This window comes from Panthera leo, chromosome B3 (assembly GCF_018350215.1).
Source record: "Panthera leo isolate Ple1 chromosome B3, P.leo_Ple1_pat1.1, whole genome shotgun sequence".
Taxonomy (NCBI): Eukaryota; Metazoa; Chordata; class Mammalia; order Carnivora; family Felidae; genus Panthera; species Panthera leo.
Window position 1 is genome coordinate 117231413 of NC_056684.1, and position 18030 is coordinate 117249442.

Here is an 18030-nt window from a genome sequence, read left to right on the forward strand (position 1 = left end):
GACTGAACCACCCAGGTGCCCCACTATGGATTTCTTAAGAGGGTGAGCAGGGAATGGGCACAGACTGTGTCAAACAAAATAAGCAGAATGACTGAGCCTTACCCATCCTCCTCCTCATCCATCCTCTTGGTGCCCAATCCCACACTGGACGCTCCCCGGCCACCACCCACCCCCCCCCCCGGGGGGCAATAGAGGAATCGATCTCTCTCAGGATCTCTGTGCCTCATGCACCAGGCCTTACCAGCCAGGTCAATTTTTTCATTTTTGAGAACTGCTACATGGGTTACAAGTGCAGGTACATCCTGATGTGGGGTCATCAAGTTCAGCCCCTGGGTACCACAGACGGAGAGCCAGGAACATAGGACACGACAGGGGTGCACTGGCCTGGGTCCTGCAGCAGCCTCAGCTCACCGGCCTGGCTCCCAGCCTTGGCAAATGCCCCTGTATTTCCACAGTCCCAGAACCGGTCATCAAGACAACCCAGAGCCTCTCCCAAGCAGGGCTCACTCCCGCCTTTCAGAAAGGATCCTAAGTCTTCTGCCTTCTTAAGACTAGTTCATTCCTTAGCTTCTAATCACCCAGATCCTTAACCATCACCTACTTAGGTCAACCCACCTCCGTCATCTTCCTACTCCCCAGTCTACCTTTTCCTTCCTCACTTGAATAAAATCAAGTTCAGGATGGGCCCACAAGCATTAAGAGACACTCTACCTAAGAGTTAAAATGCCTGGTTTGGGGTAAGATTCCCACGCCCCCCAAAGGACCAGCAACACACCTTGGCCCCCCAACCTGCCCCAGCGCCCTGCCTGTTCCAAGTGCTGGGGTCAAGGCTCCCAAACCCAGAGATCAACAGGGTCCCGTAGCTAAGTCATTCGGCCTCCATGGCTCTGGCAACAATTAATTCACCTGTCTGGCTCTCTGTCTCTGTCCCTGTCTGTGTGTGTGTGTGTGTGTGTGTTTGTGTGTGCACCTGTGCGTGCCAACTCTGTCGCCTGTCTCTGCAGGGAAAGTCGCTGGCGGGCAAGCGCCTCACCGGCCTGATGCAGTCCTCCTGACGGTCCCCGCCGCAGGGCCTGGGCCCGACGACCCCACGGGCAGGCGGCGGCGCTCCACGTCCGCGGACAGAGTTTCCCTACGGGGAGATCTGGTCACTGTGAAAGAGAAGGAGTGAGGGGGATGACGGGCGGCAGAGGGGAGACTCGGTGGGTGCCCGGGGACACCATGCAGAAAAAGTCCACAGAGCCCGGGGTCGGCCCTGCAGAGGCCCTTGTTTACAACCCTCTCTTCCTTGTACAGTTGTGCGCCGACACCCCATTCTCGAGGAGGCCCTTGGCCCTAACTCGTTCGGGGCACAACACCTGGCGGGGCTCCTGTCGTGACTCTCACTTGAGGTCATATCCTTATTATCGCCACTCTTCCTTCTGTCTGGGGGACCACGCCTTCCGGCAGATGCAAGAGCCACTGGCAGGCCCCGAGCACCCCCAGTATTACCCCCCCACCCCCCACCTCCGCACCGCGGCCAGTGCGCCCACAGCGCCCCCTAGAGCGACAGCCGCTGCGTCCCGACGGCCCCCTTTCTGGCCCCGTCCCGGCCCCCATCTGTGCAAGGACCCTCGTGCAACCGGGCCGGGTGGAGGCCACACCGCTGAGCAACACCGCCGACTGCTCCACCTCCGGTTCATTCAGCCCCTGCAGGCCGACTTTCCGGGGGGTCCCCACGGGGGCGTGGGGCTGCCCCCTGGTCCCGTCAAGTGCCTCCAGGGTCCGACACCACAGGAAGCACCGGTGTCCGGAAAAGAGCTCGTGGTTTAACAGCCGTGGAGGTTCTGACCATCTTTGGAAACATTTATTATTTCCGAATTTATTCTGGTTTCGCCCCTTCTCCTTGGTTTGTTCCCTCGTGTTTTACTCAAAATAAACATGGCCGTGAACTCGGGGGCACTGGGATCCTCCCCTCCGGCAGCCACCTTCCCCCGGGGTGGGGGGAGGTGGCTGGGGCATAGGCATGGCCGAGCCCCTGCAGGGAGGGCCAGGTCTCACTTGTGTCTGAAGTTGGGGCTGAGTTGGCTCCAGGGGGCCTAGGCCAGGACCAAATGGTCCTCTGCCAGCCCAGCAAAGTGGGCCCTAAACGAAGTGGACCATCAAGGGGAAAAGCAGACACAAAGAAAAACCTGCAAAAACCTGCAAAAAAACCCACTTGCACTCCCTTCGTGTGTATGTCAAAACGACTATCTGCCAGTTGGCTGTGACGTAATACATGTACATCGCCGAGTCAGGTGCCTGACGCGTAGTAGGTGCTTAGCAAACGGTAGCTATTACTCTCGCGATTATTGTTGTCATCCTTGTGACTCCCGTGAGCCCTCAGACAGCGGTATTGAGCAACATGTTTTTGAATTCAGACACTCACTCCACCTGCTAGAACTATCCTTCGATCTATTTTTGGCCATAGGTGAAATTTTTCCCTGGGGAGTGTATAAACAGCAAACACAGAAGCAAAACAAACAAACAAACAAAAAGCGATCGCTGGTATTTCTTTACTTACATAGGCAAATTCACCAGCTGGTGACCAAAGTCTCAAGCTTGTTTGCAGACCCCGCCTCCTGGGCGCTTCCATGACCATCTTTGCAGCCCTACATCAGTGCGGTCATGTGTCTGATTCCACAGGGCCCTGTCCCCACGGCACCAGCCTTCCATCCCTCACAGCAGGGCCACTGTGGGCATTAGGAAACTTGGCTATGGCTGTACCCTTGAGGGTTTGTGACCACTATGCCTCAGTTTCCCCCACTGGTGGTAGTTGCTCTCTCTGCCAGGTAGAGTAGATATTAGGGAGAGGACATGTGTTGGGTCCTCAGGTTGTCTCCAGCGGTGGATAGACCCGGACTCTTGTCAGGCACTCCCACACCCTGATATCACACAACCTCAGCACAGACTGTGGCCCTAGGAAGATACTCAGAAACTATGTGATGAGTACACGAACGAAATGAAGCCCTATCCCATGTTATGGGGTTTTTTGACTCCTCTCCTTGTTCTGCCTTTTTTTTTTTTTTAATTTTTTTTTTTAACGTTTATTTATTTTTGAGACAGGGAGAGACAGAGCATGAACGGGGAGGGGCAGAGAGAGAGGGAGACACAGAATCTGAAGCAGGCTCCAGGCTCTGAGCTGTCAGCACAGAGCCCGACGCGGGGCTCGAACTCACGGATCGCGAGATCGTGACCTGAGCCAAAGTCGGCCGCTTAACTGACTGAGCCACCCAGGCGCCCCCCCCTTTTTTTTTTTTAAATCTCCTTGCTTTTCACACAGGACTCCTTTTTCAGAACCAAAATGCAGTTCAAGTTTTCTGCACCCAACATTGCCCCAAAGAAGCTCCTCCCTGTCAGGGGTCCCCAAGCTGTGTTGACATCAAGGCACAGGGTATGTGGACAAAGGAAGTTCCAGAACAGCAGCACCTCTCTGCCCTCAGTTACCCAGGGCAAAGGCCTGACTGCCCCCTGCCCTTCCCCATGGGCTGTGGACAGAGCAAGTTTGGCTTCCCCAGTCCCCCTGGCCACTGCTCCTGAGCGATGCTGGCTGAGACTTGGCCAACCCTGGAGGTCCCACCCGGAGCCAGATGGACTGCACCCCCGAGATGGTGCAGGCTGAAGGTTTCCAAACACTTCTGGGGACCCGTTCTGGGGGCAGGCAGCAGATTCAATAGAGGTACGTTCAAACCCAGGGCAATAAGTCCCCTCACCCCACCTCCCAACCAGGCATACTCGGTCCCGTGACCATCGCGTGCTCCCCGGTAGATCAAACCAAGCAATGCGGGTGGGAGGATGGGGTGGCTCCACCCAGCTGGCCAGTCCAAGGTCATCTACTGTGCAGACCTTCGAATGCAAGCACACTTCGAAAATACAGTCTTTGTGGGTTCCCCATTGGCCTGGTCTACACAGCCAAAACTTCAAACCAGATTAGACTTCTGAAGGCAGTTTTGTAGCAAAACAGGTCTCCCTGCTTCCAGAAGCTTCCTTAGCTCTCCTGCTGGGCAGAGTCTCTTATTGAGGGCTCACTGGACAAATATCCTCTTGGCAGCCCCATAGTCAAAGCTTCAGGGCAGCCACAGAAGTGACCACCCACCCAGCAGCGTCAGACGCACAGGTACCAGGCACTGGACATCTGACTGAGATCACCTTTGCCTCAAGGGAAGAAGAAAACTTGGAGGCTGGCGCATGTAAATGCCCAGCAGCACCCAGAGGGCCTGGCCCAAGCAGCGGTGGGGAGAGGGCTCCTTCCCTTGCAGAAAGTGATGTCCTGTTCTGTCCGGTGCCTCTGTACCCCAGGAACACGGTGGGGCCCAGCCCAACGGTGCCATCAGCTGAGCGGGGCTCCAGGCCCACCAAGGCCTAGAGGTCAGGTACAGGCCAGCACCCCAGAGGCCCCTCTCACAACTCTGAGTTGTTGTGTAGACCAGTGAACATGTGGGGACATGCTCCGGGGGGAGGGCTCTTCCAGGATTGCTGGTGTGTTTAAACTACCTCACCAACAGGACATTGAACCAGGAGCCTGCCACCATCGGGCCTTTTTGCTGTTTGTGGAAGTTGATGTTTCTCCTAAAATGTGCCCCTCCCATTGTGCTCCAAATGCATGGGCTTCGAAAGCCACCACTAAGAAGCCTTGCCCCTGTGCTGGAAAGGTTAGCGGGCTGTTGGTCTTTGGACCTTGCAGAGTGTGTTGGGGGTGGGGGGTGTTCCAACAAGGTCCAGGAGCTGGAAAGCCCTGGGGTTGGGGGAACATAATGGGCCACCAGCCTCCAACAGGGCTGGCCGAGCTGAGACCATGTGCGGCGTAGTTGAATAGTGGTCAGCTGAATCCCTGATAACTCACCCTGGGACCCTCTGAAAAGAGTTCTGTGCTGTTGTAACAATGGGAAGGGCAAATGCCAGCAGCCTACTCATTAGTACCACCCAGTGATAAGGCCTCCCCTGGGCAAGGCCCGGAGGCCATCAAGTAGCAACGTAGCAAATGTAGCAATAAGGGGCTCGGGGCCTTAAAGGGACAGGGTCCAAATGATCCGGTCTTGGCCCTCTCCCCAGTCCCAAGGAGGGCTCAGAGCCAGCTACCGTCAGCTGTTCAGGGAGGACTCCTGGTCTATATTCTATGCCCAATCACAGCATGATCACAGACACGTCGGAATGGCCTTCTCATAGTGCATGTGGTTCTCATTAGTTTATTTTTCTGGAATTTGGGGATTGGACCCCCAGACCCAAACATGCTGGTACAGTCTAAAAATAAATGACTTGAACCCACTATAATCCAGCTAATTCTGTGTGGCTCCTTGGTCTGGGGGGTTATTGGGCAAGCTTTACTGCTAGAAATAAAAAAAGGTACCACCTCACCTCTTTCCCCACCCACACCCAGCCCCATTAATCACACACACACACACACACACACACACACACATACACGGTCTGGTTCCCCCTCACTGCCAAGCAGAAAAGCTCGGGAAACCAGATCTCTGGGGTGTGGGACTCATCCTGGTAGGTTGGGACAATGGTGTCACTGGAAGGCTAGAGCCCCGACCCTGCCAAGTTCTCCTTGGCTGCGTGGCCTCTGTGCCCCCTGGTTTGTGCTCAGCCACAAAACCCAGTGGCCTGAAAAAACGTCAGCAGTGGCCAGACGCCGCTATGATGCCCTTAAATGAAGTCCCAAGGTTGAAGTCTGCTGCATACAGATGGTGCTCCTCATAGAGAACCTGGTTTCCTGAGCAACAGACAATCGCATCTCCCACTAACGCCGAAGCAGTGGGGCTCTGAGAGCCCAGAAGTCAGGTTGACAAGAGGAAGGCAAGAACGAGGTAAAAAGGAGCGGCGGTGCTCGCAGCTCCCTTCAGTGGCAGAACCTTTGCTCCCGGAAGTAGCAATGATCTTAGAGGATTGTGCCTTTAGTCACACCTGCATGGGAACCAGTTTGTCTCCCAACCCCGGGGCCCACCTCCCAGAGCAGGACTTCCTGCCCCACACAGTCAAGACCAAGTCCACACCTGCCACGGTGCCTGAATTGTCAAGTCTGTGGCATACCCTGCTGTCAGTCTCGGCCGCCACAGAAGAAACTTCCTTCTCTGTCCTCCTTGATGAAGGCCACCACCTCGAGGGAACCTGGAACTTCTCCTACCCAGCAGAGCCACTTGGCTTATTTCCAGAATCATCCTCTAACAAGCTGTCACTGCCCGTGTATCCTGCTGACCACCAGGAGCAGAGATGTGCTCAGGTCCAGGGGACAGGTGGGGATTGGGGCTGCCATTTATAACACTAAGAGCTGTGCCCACCTGGGAATCTTCCCCAGGGACTTCTGGCACAAAGGGCATGAGGCTACCCCTTCCTTGGTGCCAGCTTCCAACTGCTCACTAGTCCCAGCTTCCAATGCATGTCTTAGGACCTTTTCTGGGATGTGGCAGCCTCCAGGCTCTGTGGCTTGGACAAGTAAGCAGGAACCCCTCTGAGGGGCATGCCCCCTGCTGGCCACAGAGCACTGGTGGCACGCTTTCCCTCCATCTGCCTTCCTGAGCAGAAGCGCCCACATGAGGGGCGCCTGGGTGGCTCAGTCGGTTGAGCGTCCGACTTCAGCTCAGGTCATGATCTCGCAGCTCTTGAGTTCGAGCCCCGCGTCGGGCTCTGTGCTGACAGCTCGGAGCCTGGAGCCTGCTTCGGATCCTGTGCCTCCCTCTCTGTCTGTCCCAACCCACTCGCATTCTGTCTCTGTCTCTCTCAAAAATAAATAAACATTTAAAAAAAAAAAGAAGTGCCCACATGAACTCCTGGCTTCCATTCCTGGGACCTCCAGTGCATGCAGCCAGACCCTCCAGTGCACGCAGCTGGGCCCCTTCCCTATACCCAGCCCTTCGGCACACACAGTGGGATCACAGGATCTGTCCCTGACTCTGTATACCGGGGGGAAGGACTCCCTGGCCAAGGAGAAGCTACAGGGTCGGGCTTCTTCTTCTTCTTCTTAATGTTTATTTATTTTGAGAGAGAGAGAGACAGAGAGAGACAGAGTGCAAGCAGGGGAGGGGCAGAGAGAAAGAGACACAGAATCTGAAACAGGCTTCAGGCTCTGAGCTGTCAACACAGAGCCCGACGCAGGGCTCAAACCCATGAGCTGTGAGATCATGACCTGAATCGAAGCTGGATGCTTAACTGACTGAGCCGTCCAGGTGCCCTGGGTCTGGCTTGTTCTAAATGGGCTCGGGAGGGTGGGGGTGGGGGGGGGCTCAACATGAGCTCCATCTAGAACAGCACTCTCCGTTTGCTTTTGCTGCCTTAAAGCACGGGCTCAGGCCCCTCGGAGCCTTGGAGCTAGCCTAGCTAGGTCTAGCCTATCTCAGCAGCAGACAAAAGAAAGAAACGGCCCCTGATTGCACAGGCTGAGTCCCACCTCTTCACTTAGTTTCCTTGTTTGTAAAACAAAGATTAGAATTTTAAAATCTTACAGTTGTTGTGAATGAATACAGAGGGCTTGGCCTCGGCCTGGCACATAGTAAGTGCTCATGAAATGGGGCTGGTCTCGGCACTGGGAGGTCGTGAAGGTGGAGGGCCTTTGTAGATCCCCACCCGGCAGCTTTCGCAGTGGCCTGGCCCCTGAGCGTTGGCTCTTCCTGCCAGCAGGGAGGCTGGCTGCGGTTTCTTTGTGGGTGCAGGTAGCAGCCTCTGCCAGTGTCAAGCCCCTTGCTGTCTTCTTCCCAGCGAGGGCCCGGTTCCCTGACTCTGTGTCACCTGGATGGTCTCAACAGTCTTGTGTTAGGCCTTAGTAAATTGCAGAGCAGAAGGCTAGAGGGCTCCTCCTTCAGACGCTGGATGGAAAACGGAAGTAGGATTCCATGTTCTCTATCTAGATTCCCATTCTTCTGACAGGCCTCTGTGGCTGTTTCACTGGGATTTGGATTCTGGGCTCTTATTCAGAAATATTCCATTCCAGGCCAACGATTCAGACCTCAGAGCTGGGATGAGCGGCTGTGGGCAAGGCCTGTCTTCCGAGGAGGTTCAGCGGGCACACGGACACATGCATGGCTGTGGAGGGAGTGGCCTTGTTCCTAAAATGGCAAACCACACGAATGAAACCTGTTTTTCCTCCTTTGCACACTACATCACAGAAAGATTATTCTGAGTTGGGGAAGGGTAGGAAGAATCAGGGAAGGGAAGTTTCAAAATGAGATGAGGCCCTGGGTATCTCTTCCTGTCGCCCTGCCCTTGACTGTCCCCCCAGGGGAGAACCAGTGAATCCTGGCACTTGCAGGGATCTTAGAGATTTTCTAGTTAAATAGTGAGTGTGAGCGTGAGTGTGTGTGTGTGTGTGTGTGTGTGTGCGTGCGCACGTGCACATGTGTGCTAACTAGTGTGTGAGCGTATTTCACATTTTTGTGTTTATTGAAGTATAATTTACATGCCGTAAAATTCACTCTTTTAGATACAGTGTTTTCCATTTTGAGCAACTTACACAGTGATGTCATCACCACCAAAAATCAAGATAGAGAGTAATTCACCCCCAAAAGTGCCCTTGTGGCTCTTTATTGTTGATCCGTTCTCCCCACCCACTTGCTCCTGGCCACTATTGATCTGTTTTCGTCGCCTTTTTCAGAGAGCCACATAATGGAAATTATACAGTGTGTGGCCTTTTGGATCTAGCTTCTCTCACTTAGCACAACACACATCGTTGCATGTATCAGTAGAACATTCCTCCGTGTTTTGTTTTTAAACATAAAGAAACAGGCTGAGCGCCTGGGTGGCTCAGTCAGTTGGGCGTCCGACTTCAGCTCAGGTCATGATCTCAGGGTTCCTGGGTTCGAGCCCCGCGTCGGGCTCTGTGCTGACAGCTCAGAGCCTGGAGCCTACTTTGGATTCTGTGCCTCCCTCTCTCTCTCTCTCTCTCTGCCTCTCCCCACCTTGTGCTCTGTCTCTCTCGGTCTCTCAAAAATAAATAAATGTAAAAAAAAAAAAAAAATTTAAAAAAAGGAAACAGGACCAGAGCAGGGAGACGGAGAGGAGACACAGGAGCAGGGCCCGGAATTCAGGTCCCCACTACCACCCGCCCCACAGGCTCATTGGCCACGGCTTCTTCAGTAAGAAGTCATTTTTTTAAGCCTCCAAAATCCATGAGCTGCTGTTTGAGAAAATACGTGATGACAACCCCGTACACTGAAGAAAATGCATGATTATTCATCTACCAGAAACTACTGACTTGCAAGCAAAGGGAAGCAATTGTGCATATCAGACTGAATCTTTATTCAGTTAGCAAGTAGTGCTGTGTAGACCACTCCCAATAACTCTGGGCCTTTCCCAGTCCTTTCCCAAAGAGATTAACACAGAATAATGAAGTGATAAAAGCTACCTGGAAGCTGGACCAGACCCCATGGACATGGAGATCCAGGGTAGGGTGGAATGGGTAGAATGGTGCAGCCATGAAACGCAGGCCAATATGGCAAGATAATCCAGAATCATCTTGTATATTTCCTGTCTCATACCTAAGTTCCAAGTGAGTGAAAGACTGACAAATGTTTTGCCATAAAGTCAGGGGGTCCTGTGATAGAATTTGCCTATAGAAAATGAGTCTCCCATGCCTCCAGACTATTAGAATTAAAAATTCATTTAATAGTCAACTAGCCCAGAATCTTCATTCTACAGAATAGGAAACAGAGAAGTAACATACGGAAATATGAAGTAACTCACATAAGGTTACACAGGGCTATGGCAGGACAAGGGTTAAAAGACTAGGCCTCTGAGTCCCACAGACCTACCTCTCCTTACATGCCCTCAACCCCTCTACTCAGCCCTTGCACTCAGACCACATCCTAGCCTTTACTGTGTGTGCTGGAAGGTAGACATAGAAAGTGGATGGACCCACTTTTAAAACTTACTATAAAGCTACGGTAATCGATGCAGTGTGGTACAGGTGTAAGGATAGACATATAGGTCAATGGAATGGAATTAAGAGTCTAAAAGTAAATCCATACATTTATGGTCAATTTATTTTTAACAAGACTGCCAAAAGAACTCAGTGGGGAAAAGAATCGTCTTTCCAACAAATGGTGCTGGAACAACTAAATAAAGTTGAGAAAATGAAGTTGGACCCTACCTCACACCGTACAAAAATTAATTCGAAATGGATAAAAGATACTAATACTATAAAATTCTTAGAAGAAAATATAGAGATAAATTTTCATGACCTTGGATTAGGCAATAGTTTCTTATATATAACACCAAAAATACCAACAAAAACAACTAGGTAAATTTGACTTCATCAAAATTAAAAACTTCTGTGCTTCAGGGGTGCCTGGCTGACTCGGTTAAGCATCTGACTTCGGCTCAGGTCGTGATCTCACAGTTCATGAGTTTGAGCCCCACATCGGGTTCTGTGCTGACACCTCAGAGTCTGAAGCCTGCTTCGATTCTGTGTGTATCTCTCTCTCTCTGCCCCTCCCCTGCTCACTCTATCTCTCTCTTTGAAAATAATAAACATTTAAAAAATAAATAAATAAATAAATAAATACTTCTGTGCTTCAAGGAATACCATCAAGAAAGTGAAAAAAATAATCCCTAGACTGGGAGAAAATATTTGAGAATTATGCAACTGACAGGTACTTATATCTACATTATATATCTCTTAAAACTCAATAAGAAAAAGACAACACAATTAAAAGATGGGCAAAGGATTTGTGTAGACATTTCTTCAAAGAAAAAAATGGTCAGCAGGCACGTGAAAAGATACTCAACATCATTAGCCATCAGGAAAATGCAAGTCAAAAACATAATGAGATACCACCTCACACCCACTAGGTAGGCTATCTACAAAGAGACAGATAATAAGTGTTCATGAGGATGTGGGTAAATTAGAGCTCTCATACACTGCTGATGGGGATGTAAAATGGTGTAACCACTTTGGGAAACAGTTTGGCATTTCTTCAAAAGGTTAAACATAGAATTGCCATGTGACCCTGCAATCCCCCTCCTAGGTATACACCCAGAAAAAATGAAAACATATGACCATACAAAAATGTGGACACTAATATTTATGGCATTATTCACAATAACCAAAAAAGGGAAATAATCCAGATTCTGTCAATTGATAAATGCATAAGCAAAATATGATATATCCATACAGTGGAATGGCCTAAAGAGGAATGAAATATTGATACATGGTACAACATAGATGGGCCTCGAAAACACACTAAGTGAAAGAAGCTAGTCACAAAGGACCATATATTGTATGATTCCATTTATTTGCAATGTCCAGAAAAGGCCAATCTATAGACGCAGGAAGTGGATTAGTGATTGCTTGGGGCTAGGTAGAGTGGGGCAGAAGAGGGGGCAGAAAAGTCATTGCTTAGAGTGGAATGTGATGGAATTTCTTTCAGGGGTGATGAAAATGTTCTAAAATTGATTGTGGTGATGTTGCACTACTCTGCGAATATACTAAAAACCATTGACTTGTATGCTTTAAATGAGTGAATTGTATGGTATGTGAATCATATTCTAATAACGGAGAGGGGGTAGAGGGGAGAGGAGGGAGGGAAGAAGAAGGACAAAGAGGAAGAGGAAAGGAAGGAGGAAGGGAAAAAGAGAGGGAGGTGAGATCACTATAGGCCAGAGGGAAATCCAAGCCTGTTTTTCTAAGTCGCCAAGAGAAGAGCTGGTCCCCAGAGAGTGTGGGCAGAGGTAGACACAGAGAACTTTGAAATCCTATCTAGTGGCAAAGACAGGGTCAGCAGGTGCCAGGTCATCCCAGAGCAAGTGGTCTGTTTCAACTGTCTCTGCCTGCTCTGGGAATTCAAGTCCTCGAGCCCCACCTTGTAAGGAACTAATTAAATTATGTGGATTAGTGGTCTGCTGGATAAGAGAGCCACTCAACACACTCTCTTGCATCCAACGTGAGCCTCGTTTCCCAAAGCTTTAAGCCCTAGGGACATTCAAGCTGTAAGAGAAATGCCCCGGATGGAGTCAGAAGACTGGGGTTCTAGTTCTGGAGCTGCCACCATTAGCTGTGTGGCCTTAGGCAGCTCATGGTACCCCAGGCCATCTGGGACAAATGTTAAAAAAAAAGAATGTCAAGCCTCACCTCCACAGGTTCCAAATCAGAAGGTTTGAGAAGGACCTTGCAGGGATCTCCATTTTTAGTAAGTAATCCTATCTGCACAGCAGAGGAAACCATCAACAAAATGAAAAAGATAACCTTCTGAATGGGAGAAGATAGTCGCAAATCACAAATCTGAGAAGAGGTTAGTATCCAAAATATATAAAGAACTCCTACAACTCAATAACAACAACACAAAAACCAAACAATCCAATTAAAAAATGGACAGAGCAACTGAACAGACATTTTTTTTTCAAAGAAGATGTACAAATGGCCAACAAGTACATGAAGAGGGGTTCAACATCACTAATCAGGGAAATGCAGATCAGAACCACCCTGAGATATCAGCTGACTCCTGTCGGAAAGGCTAACATCCAGAAGATAAAAAATAACAAATGTTGGTGAAGATGTGGAAAAAGGGAACCCTCGTGCACTGTTGGTGGGAAAGCAAACTGGTGCAGCCACTTTGGAAAACAGTACTGGGGTATCTTAAAAAGTTGAAAAGAGAGAGGCAGGGTGGCTCAGCCAGTTAAGGGTCCAACTCTTGATTTCAGCTCAGATCATGATCTTTTGAGTTGTAAGCCTGAGCCCCCAGCTGGGCTCTGTGCTGACTGCAGGGAGCCTGCTTGGTATTCTCTCTTTCTCCACCTCTCTCTGCCCTCCCCCACTCGTGTGCGCCCTTGATCTCTCTCCCTCCCTCAAAATAAATAAATAAACTTAAAAGAAGATTTTTAAAAAATGGAAAATAGAACTCCTACATGATCCAAGAATTCCACTTCAGGGCATATAGATCCAAAGGAAACAAAATCATTGTCTTGAAGAGACATTTGCAACTTCATATTCATTGCAGCATTAACAATAGCTAAGACATGGAAACAACCTACATGTTCATTAACAGATGAACGGATAAAGAAAATGTGAAAAGAAAGAAAATATATATAATAAATCATAATAATAACATAATAAAGAAAATACATATAGGCTCAGCTTTTGGAGGTGACTCTGCTGGGCCAGCACCAGTGCAAAATAAACTGTCTTTTCTGATTAATAAAAAAGAAGAAGAAAAGAAAGTACATATAAAATATTATTCAGCCATAAAAGAGGAAAAAAGGGGCGCCTGGGTGGCTCAGTTGGTTGAGCGTCCGACTTCAGCTCAGGTCATGATCTCACGGCTTGTGGGTTCAAGCCCCGCATCGGGCTCTGTGCTGACAGCTCGGAGCCTGGATCCTGCTTCGGATCTGTGTCTCCCTCTCTCTCTGCCCCTAACTCACTCGCATTCTGTCTCTGTCTCCCTCAAAAGTAAATAAACATTTAAAAAAAAATGTTAAATACTCCCATTTGAGACAACATGGATGGATGTTGAAGACAAAATAGACAGAAAGGACAAATACTGTATGATCTCACTTATATGTGGAATCTAAAAAAAGCCAAACTCACGGAAACTGAGAACAGGTTGGTGGTTGCCAGAAGCAGGGTGGGATATGGGAGAAATGGATAAAGATGGGCAAAAGGTACAAACTTCCAGTTATAGGAAAAGTATATTCTGGGGAATCTAACACACAGCATGGAGACTATAGTTAACGATCCTGTACTATTTGAAAGTTGCTAAGACAGTAACTAAAATGGTGATCATTTCACAATAAATACATCCATCAAATCATTATGTTGTACACCTTAAACAAATACAATGTGATAGGTTAATTACATTTTCATAAAACGGGGGCAAATGTAATCTTAGGTAACTCTAATACACAGTCAGATGTGATCCACTGAACCAGATGCTTCTTATGTTTTCTTTCAGGCTGAGAACTGTATGGGAAGAGGGTTTGATTGAAGTTCAGAAAAGGCATATAACTCCTATCCACTTCTCCAACCAAAGACGGAGGGTAAAGTCCTGTTCGTTGCAGTCTGTCTACACCCAGAATTTTTTAAATCAATTCCAACCCCCTGCACTGGTTCTCTGCTTGTCACCCTCACAAAGCGACCAATCCTGGGTTCCCCTTCTGGAAAAAAGGTCCCTCACGGAGGGGTTAAGGATGCTCCGTGTACACATGTACACACACGTGCATGCACACACGCACATGACTGGGAGCCAATCTATTGAGTATCAAATGCTTGAGTACAAGACTTTGCCAGCATGAACCCACTGAGCCTGCAGATGAATCTATCAAGTCAGGAATAAAGGGAAAACGTTGGGATCAAACCAAATGACAAATTACAAATTGGATCAGTGGCTCTTCCTCTAGCTCTGCTGGGGAGGCATGTTATGAACTCTCTGGACACGCCCAGTAGCTGGCAATACACACACACACACACACACACACACACACCCACAAGGCCCCTTCCTGGTCAGGCATGAAGCAGAGGTGACCTTGACACTTCTCACTCCTAAGCCTTTAGCGCTAAGACTCGTGACTGCACTCAGGAGTCTGAGCTTTGGGCTGGAGAAAACCAACTTTCCCTTTGGCTCTCCCACATGGTGCCAGCTGGCAAGCCCACAGAACTTATGCCAGTTCACTCACACAGTGTTCTGTGTTATTCCCCAGTCCCTGCTGCCCCTCCCACCCCTCCACGGTGTAGCCTCATGTTATGGCAGAATAGCAAAGACCACCCAGCAGTTGGCCCCACAGAGGAAGAAGGAACTGGCAGAAGGCAGGAGTAGATGGGAATGAGGCAGGATTTGCTAGCTGACCTGACAAATGACCCAGTGGGCAGTTCTAATGGAAGGCCTATCGTGGGAAATTTAAGTCTAGAAATATTTATTAAAATTGGCCACGTGACAGGTGTTGTGCTGCCTGCTGAGCTTACACAGTTCAGTAAAAGTGGCCCTTGTCCTCAGAGACCACACCTTCTAGTAGAAGATGCAGACGTGTGTAACCAACCAATTGGGACACAGGGCAAGAGGGGCACAGGTACACATAAAACGCACATGGCAAAGGGAAACTAATTCTACATGGGAAGGAGAGAGGAAGAGAGAGGCATGAAAATCCCTGGCCTATTTAGGGCGCAGTGAGTGAACCCCGTGAGTGGAACATGAAGAGGGTGGAGGCTAGGAGTGAGGGTGAAAGAAGAAGAAAGGTCAGAGCTACAGACCAAAGAGAGACGTCATGATGGGCTCAAACCAGGGTAGGGCCTGCGGTGAAGGTGGAGAGAGGGGACAGACTCACGAGATGCCATGGGAGAACAGGAAGCCCCGTGGTAACTCAGTGAGTGTGGGGGTTGGACAGGGAGAGATGAGTGAAAGATGTTTCAGGGGACTCAAGTCAGGATGAAGGAATGCCATGGGGCCAGGAGACCGAGTCCAAAGGGGCATGAGAACAGAGCTGGCTGGCTAGGAGAGGGCTTCCTGAGAGCGAAGGCAGTGAGGGAGGGGAAGAGACAAGAGGTGTTCAAAAGGGCGTTTCACGTTTCTTATTTCAGAGGGGGAGGATTTGGGGTCTGGCCATCGGGGTAGTAGAGCTGGCGAGGGGCAGGCAGGTCAAAGTGGAGGAGGTAAGGGGTCATCCCAGTGGATGTTGAGGCCACTTGGGATGACAGCGGAAGACAGAACAGAGGCAGAGCATAGGAGGTGGGGACCAGAGTCCTTATCCTAGGGGAATATGGAGAGGTGATCTGGAGGTCCACAGATGGGGCCACTGAGGCTGAGGAGGGGCAGACTACCAGCTGACATACCTTCAGATGGAGAAGGGCTCCTGGGCAGAGCTCCTCAGTCAGTGGCCTGAAGAGGGCCAGTGAGAGATGGGCATGCCTGCCTCCAGACTCATCCAGATTGCCCTCAGCAGTACATGTGGGATGACCCTTTCTCCCCCGCCTCCATCACTTCTGGAAATAAAAGCCAGTCCCATTTGGAAGCCAAGGCTGTGTGTGGTGCTCAGCCCCAGGCTGGATGAGTTCTGCTCTCAGACCTCATTTTCATCTACCCTGTTCCTCTCTGGGAAAGTGATCTAGGATGGCTGGAAGCTCTCCCTCCTGGTCTTCCAGGGCCATCTGGTGGGACTGCCTCTCAGGAAAACAGTCTGATGACAGTGTCCCTGTAATTTTTTAGTCATCAGACCCCTCTGCGGGGTTCAAGGCCTCTTACCAAGTTCCAGTCTCCATGAACACAGTTGAGGAAGGATTCTCCTTTGTTCGTGGCTCTATCACCTTTTTGCTTTCCTTTCCACAAAGCAATACACATTTTATTCTCCCAGTTTTCCTGTTTAAGGCATTTCCTCCAGGCCCTTTTAAACCAGTTTAGATATGTCTCTGGGCACATAAAGGAGGGCACCTACACACATGGGCCCACCATATACAGAGTTCCTGAGAGCAAAGAAAGATCCCGTGGTTCTCTCCCCAAAAAGTGCATACAGGGTCTTCAGCAAATAGCATCATCCTGGAATCTGTAATAGAAATAGAATAAATGATGCTGATTTATAGCAGAAGGACCCAGGTTTCCAACACAGTAAGGTCATTCCTTTAGTGCACCATTAAAGCAGCCGATAGGTTAGGACAGATCTGTAATTTCGTAGAATGTTTTCTGCACCTTGAAGTATAAACACTTTGGTTGGTTCTAACCATTCGGAACAGAACTGTTTGCAGAAATGTCAACAAAACGAGTATCCACAACAAGACAGCTTTGTGATATGGTGCAGTTGTGTGAGCCAGGCTGTGGTCCCAGGACACAGACAGCCTTGGAGAGTAGGAATCTGTCAGCCTGGGGTTCTCAGCATGATGGATCCAAGTGCCTTCTTCCAGGCCCTCAGTGCTCCTAACTTGCTGCCCACTATCCCTTGGGAAGAATAAATGATCTTCAGAGGAGCTCTAAACCCCTGCAAATTTCACGAGTAATATAAATTTACACCAAATTCTAAGTCTGGGACCCAGTATGAGAGCCCGAGGCTCTGAGATGCCTTATGTATGTCTTTCAGGTGAAATTAATTCACCTGACAGCATTGACCTCTGCTGCCGAGAACTCTTCCCTCTTATTTCTGGAACTGTTGGTGCCATCTGAAGAGTCAGGCTGCTGGCAGAGGGCCCCCAGGCTCACGAGGCTGAACCCCCATTTTGTTTATTAAACTCATCTTCATGCATATCGGCACTGATGTACCCATCAGGGGGGCTGAAACAGGCAGGGATTTTGTTGATACTAACAACAGAGCCCTACACTGTCTCTGACTCAGGAGTGGTACCAAAGCCATCAGTAATTTTCTCTTGCCCAGAATTCCATATTCAGATGCATATGAAATTCATATCTATACGAAATTTTTCTGAGCGAATACACTGAAGGTTTGAACTGCCATCTGTTAGGGGTGGTCTCCTGTGCCTAAATGCTGGACATCTGAGCAAAATCTCTTCCAGAAGAAACAGAGTTCTCTGCATGTAAACATGGCCAGGGTTCTACATTCCCGTAGCATTCACCAGCTTCTAGCACTTACCTCTTACCTCTCTTCCACCCTTCCTACCTCCATGATTGACCCCTTTGTACCCTGCCTCTGAAAAGCACACACATTTAGTGCAGCTCCCTTTCGTATCATGTCCAGGCAATAGCTGAAATGTCCCCAGAAAACATCATTATAATTTGAAAAAAGCTGGGTTAGGTTGTGCGTGTACATAATAAAAACACACCCGAGGAACTGTGTTCTCACACCTTGTAGCTGCCTGGACCGTGACACTAGAACTCCAGGTACATGTGCCATCTAAAGTAACACCTTCTTTTCTTTCTTCTTCTTTTTTTAAAATTTTCTTAATGTTTTATTCATTTTTGAGAGAGAGACAGACAGACAGACAGAGTGAGAGCAGGGGAGGGGCAGAGAGAGAGGGAGACACAGAATCCGAAGCAGGCTCCAGGCTCTGAGCTGTCAGCCCAGAGTCCGACGCGGGGCTCGAACTCACAAACCCTGCGATGGTGACCTGAGCCGAAGTCGGACGCTCAACCGACTGAGCCCCCCGGGCGC

General features: G+C 49.6%; 1 protein-coding gene across 1 annotated transcript in view; it reads left to right on the forward strand.

Moving 5' to 3' along the window:
• The window catches only part of RGS6 (regulator of G protein signaling 6), a 595776-nt gene extending 593963 nt beyond the window's left edge, over positions 1-1813 (forward strand). The window contains exon 20 of the mRNA XM_042943677.1: positions 1005-1813. Coding sequence (XP_042799611.1) covers positions 1005-1171 — 167 coding nt within the window. The 3' untranslated portion in view covers positions 1172-1813. The remainder of the gene's footprint in view (positions 1-1004) is intronic.
• The last annotated feature ends 16217 nt before the right edge of the window (positions 1814-18030 follow it).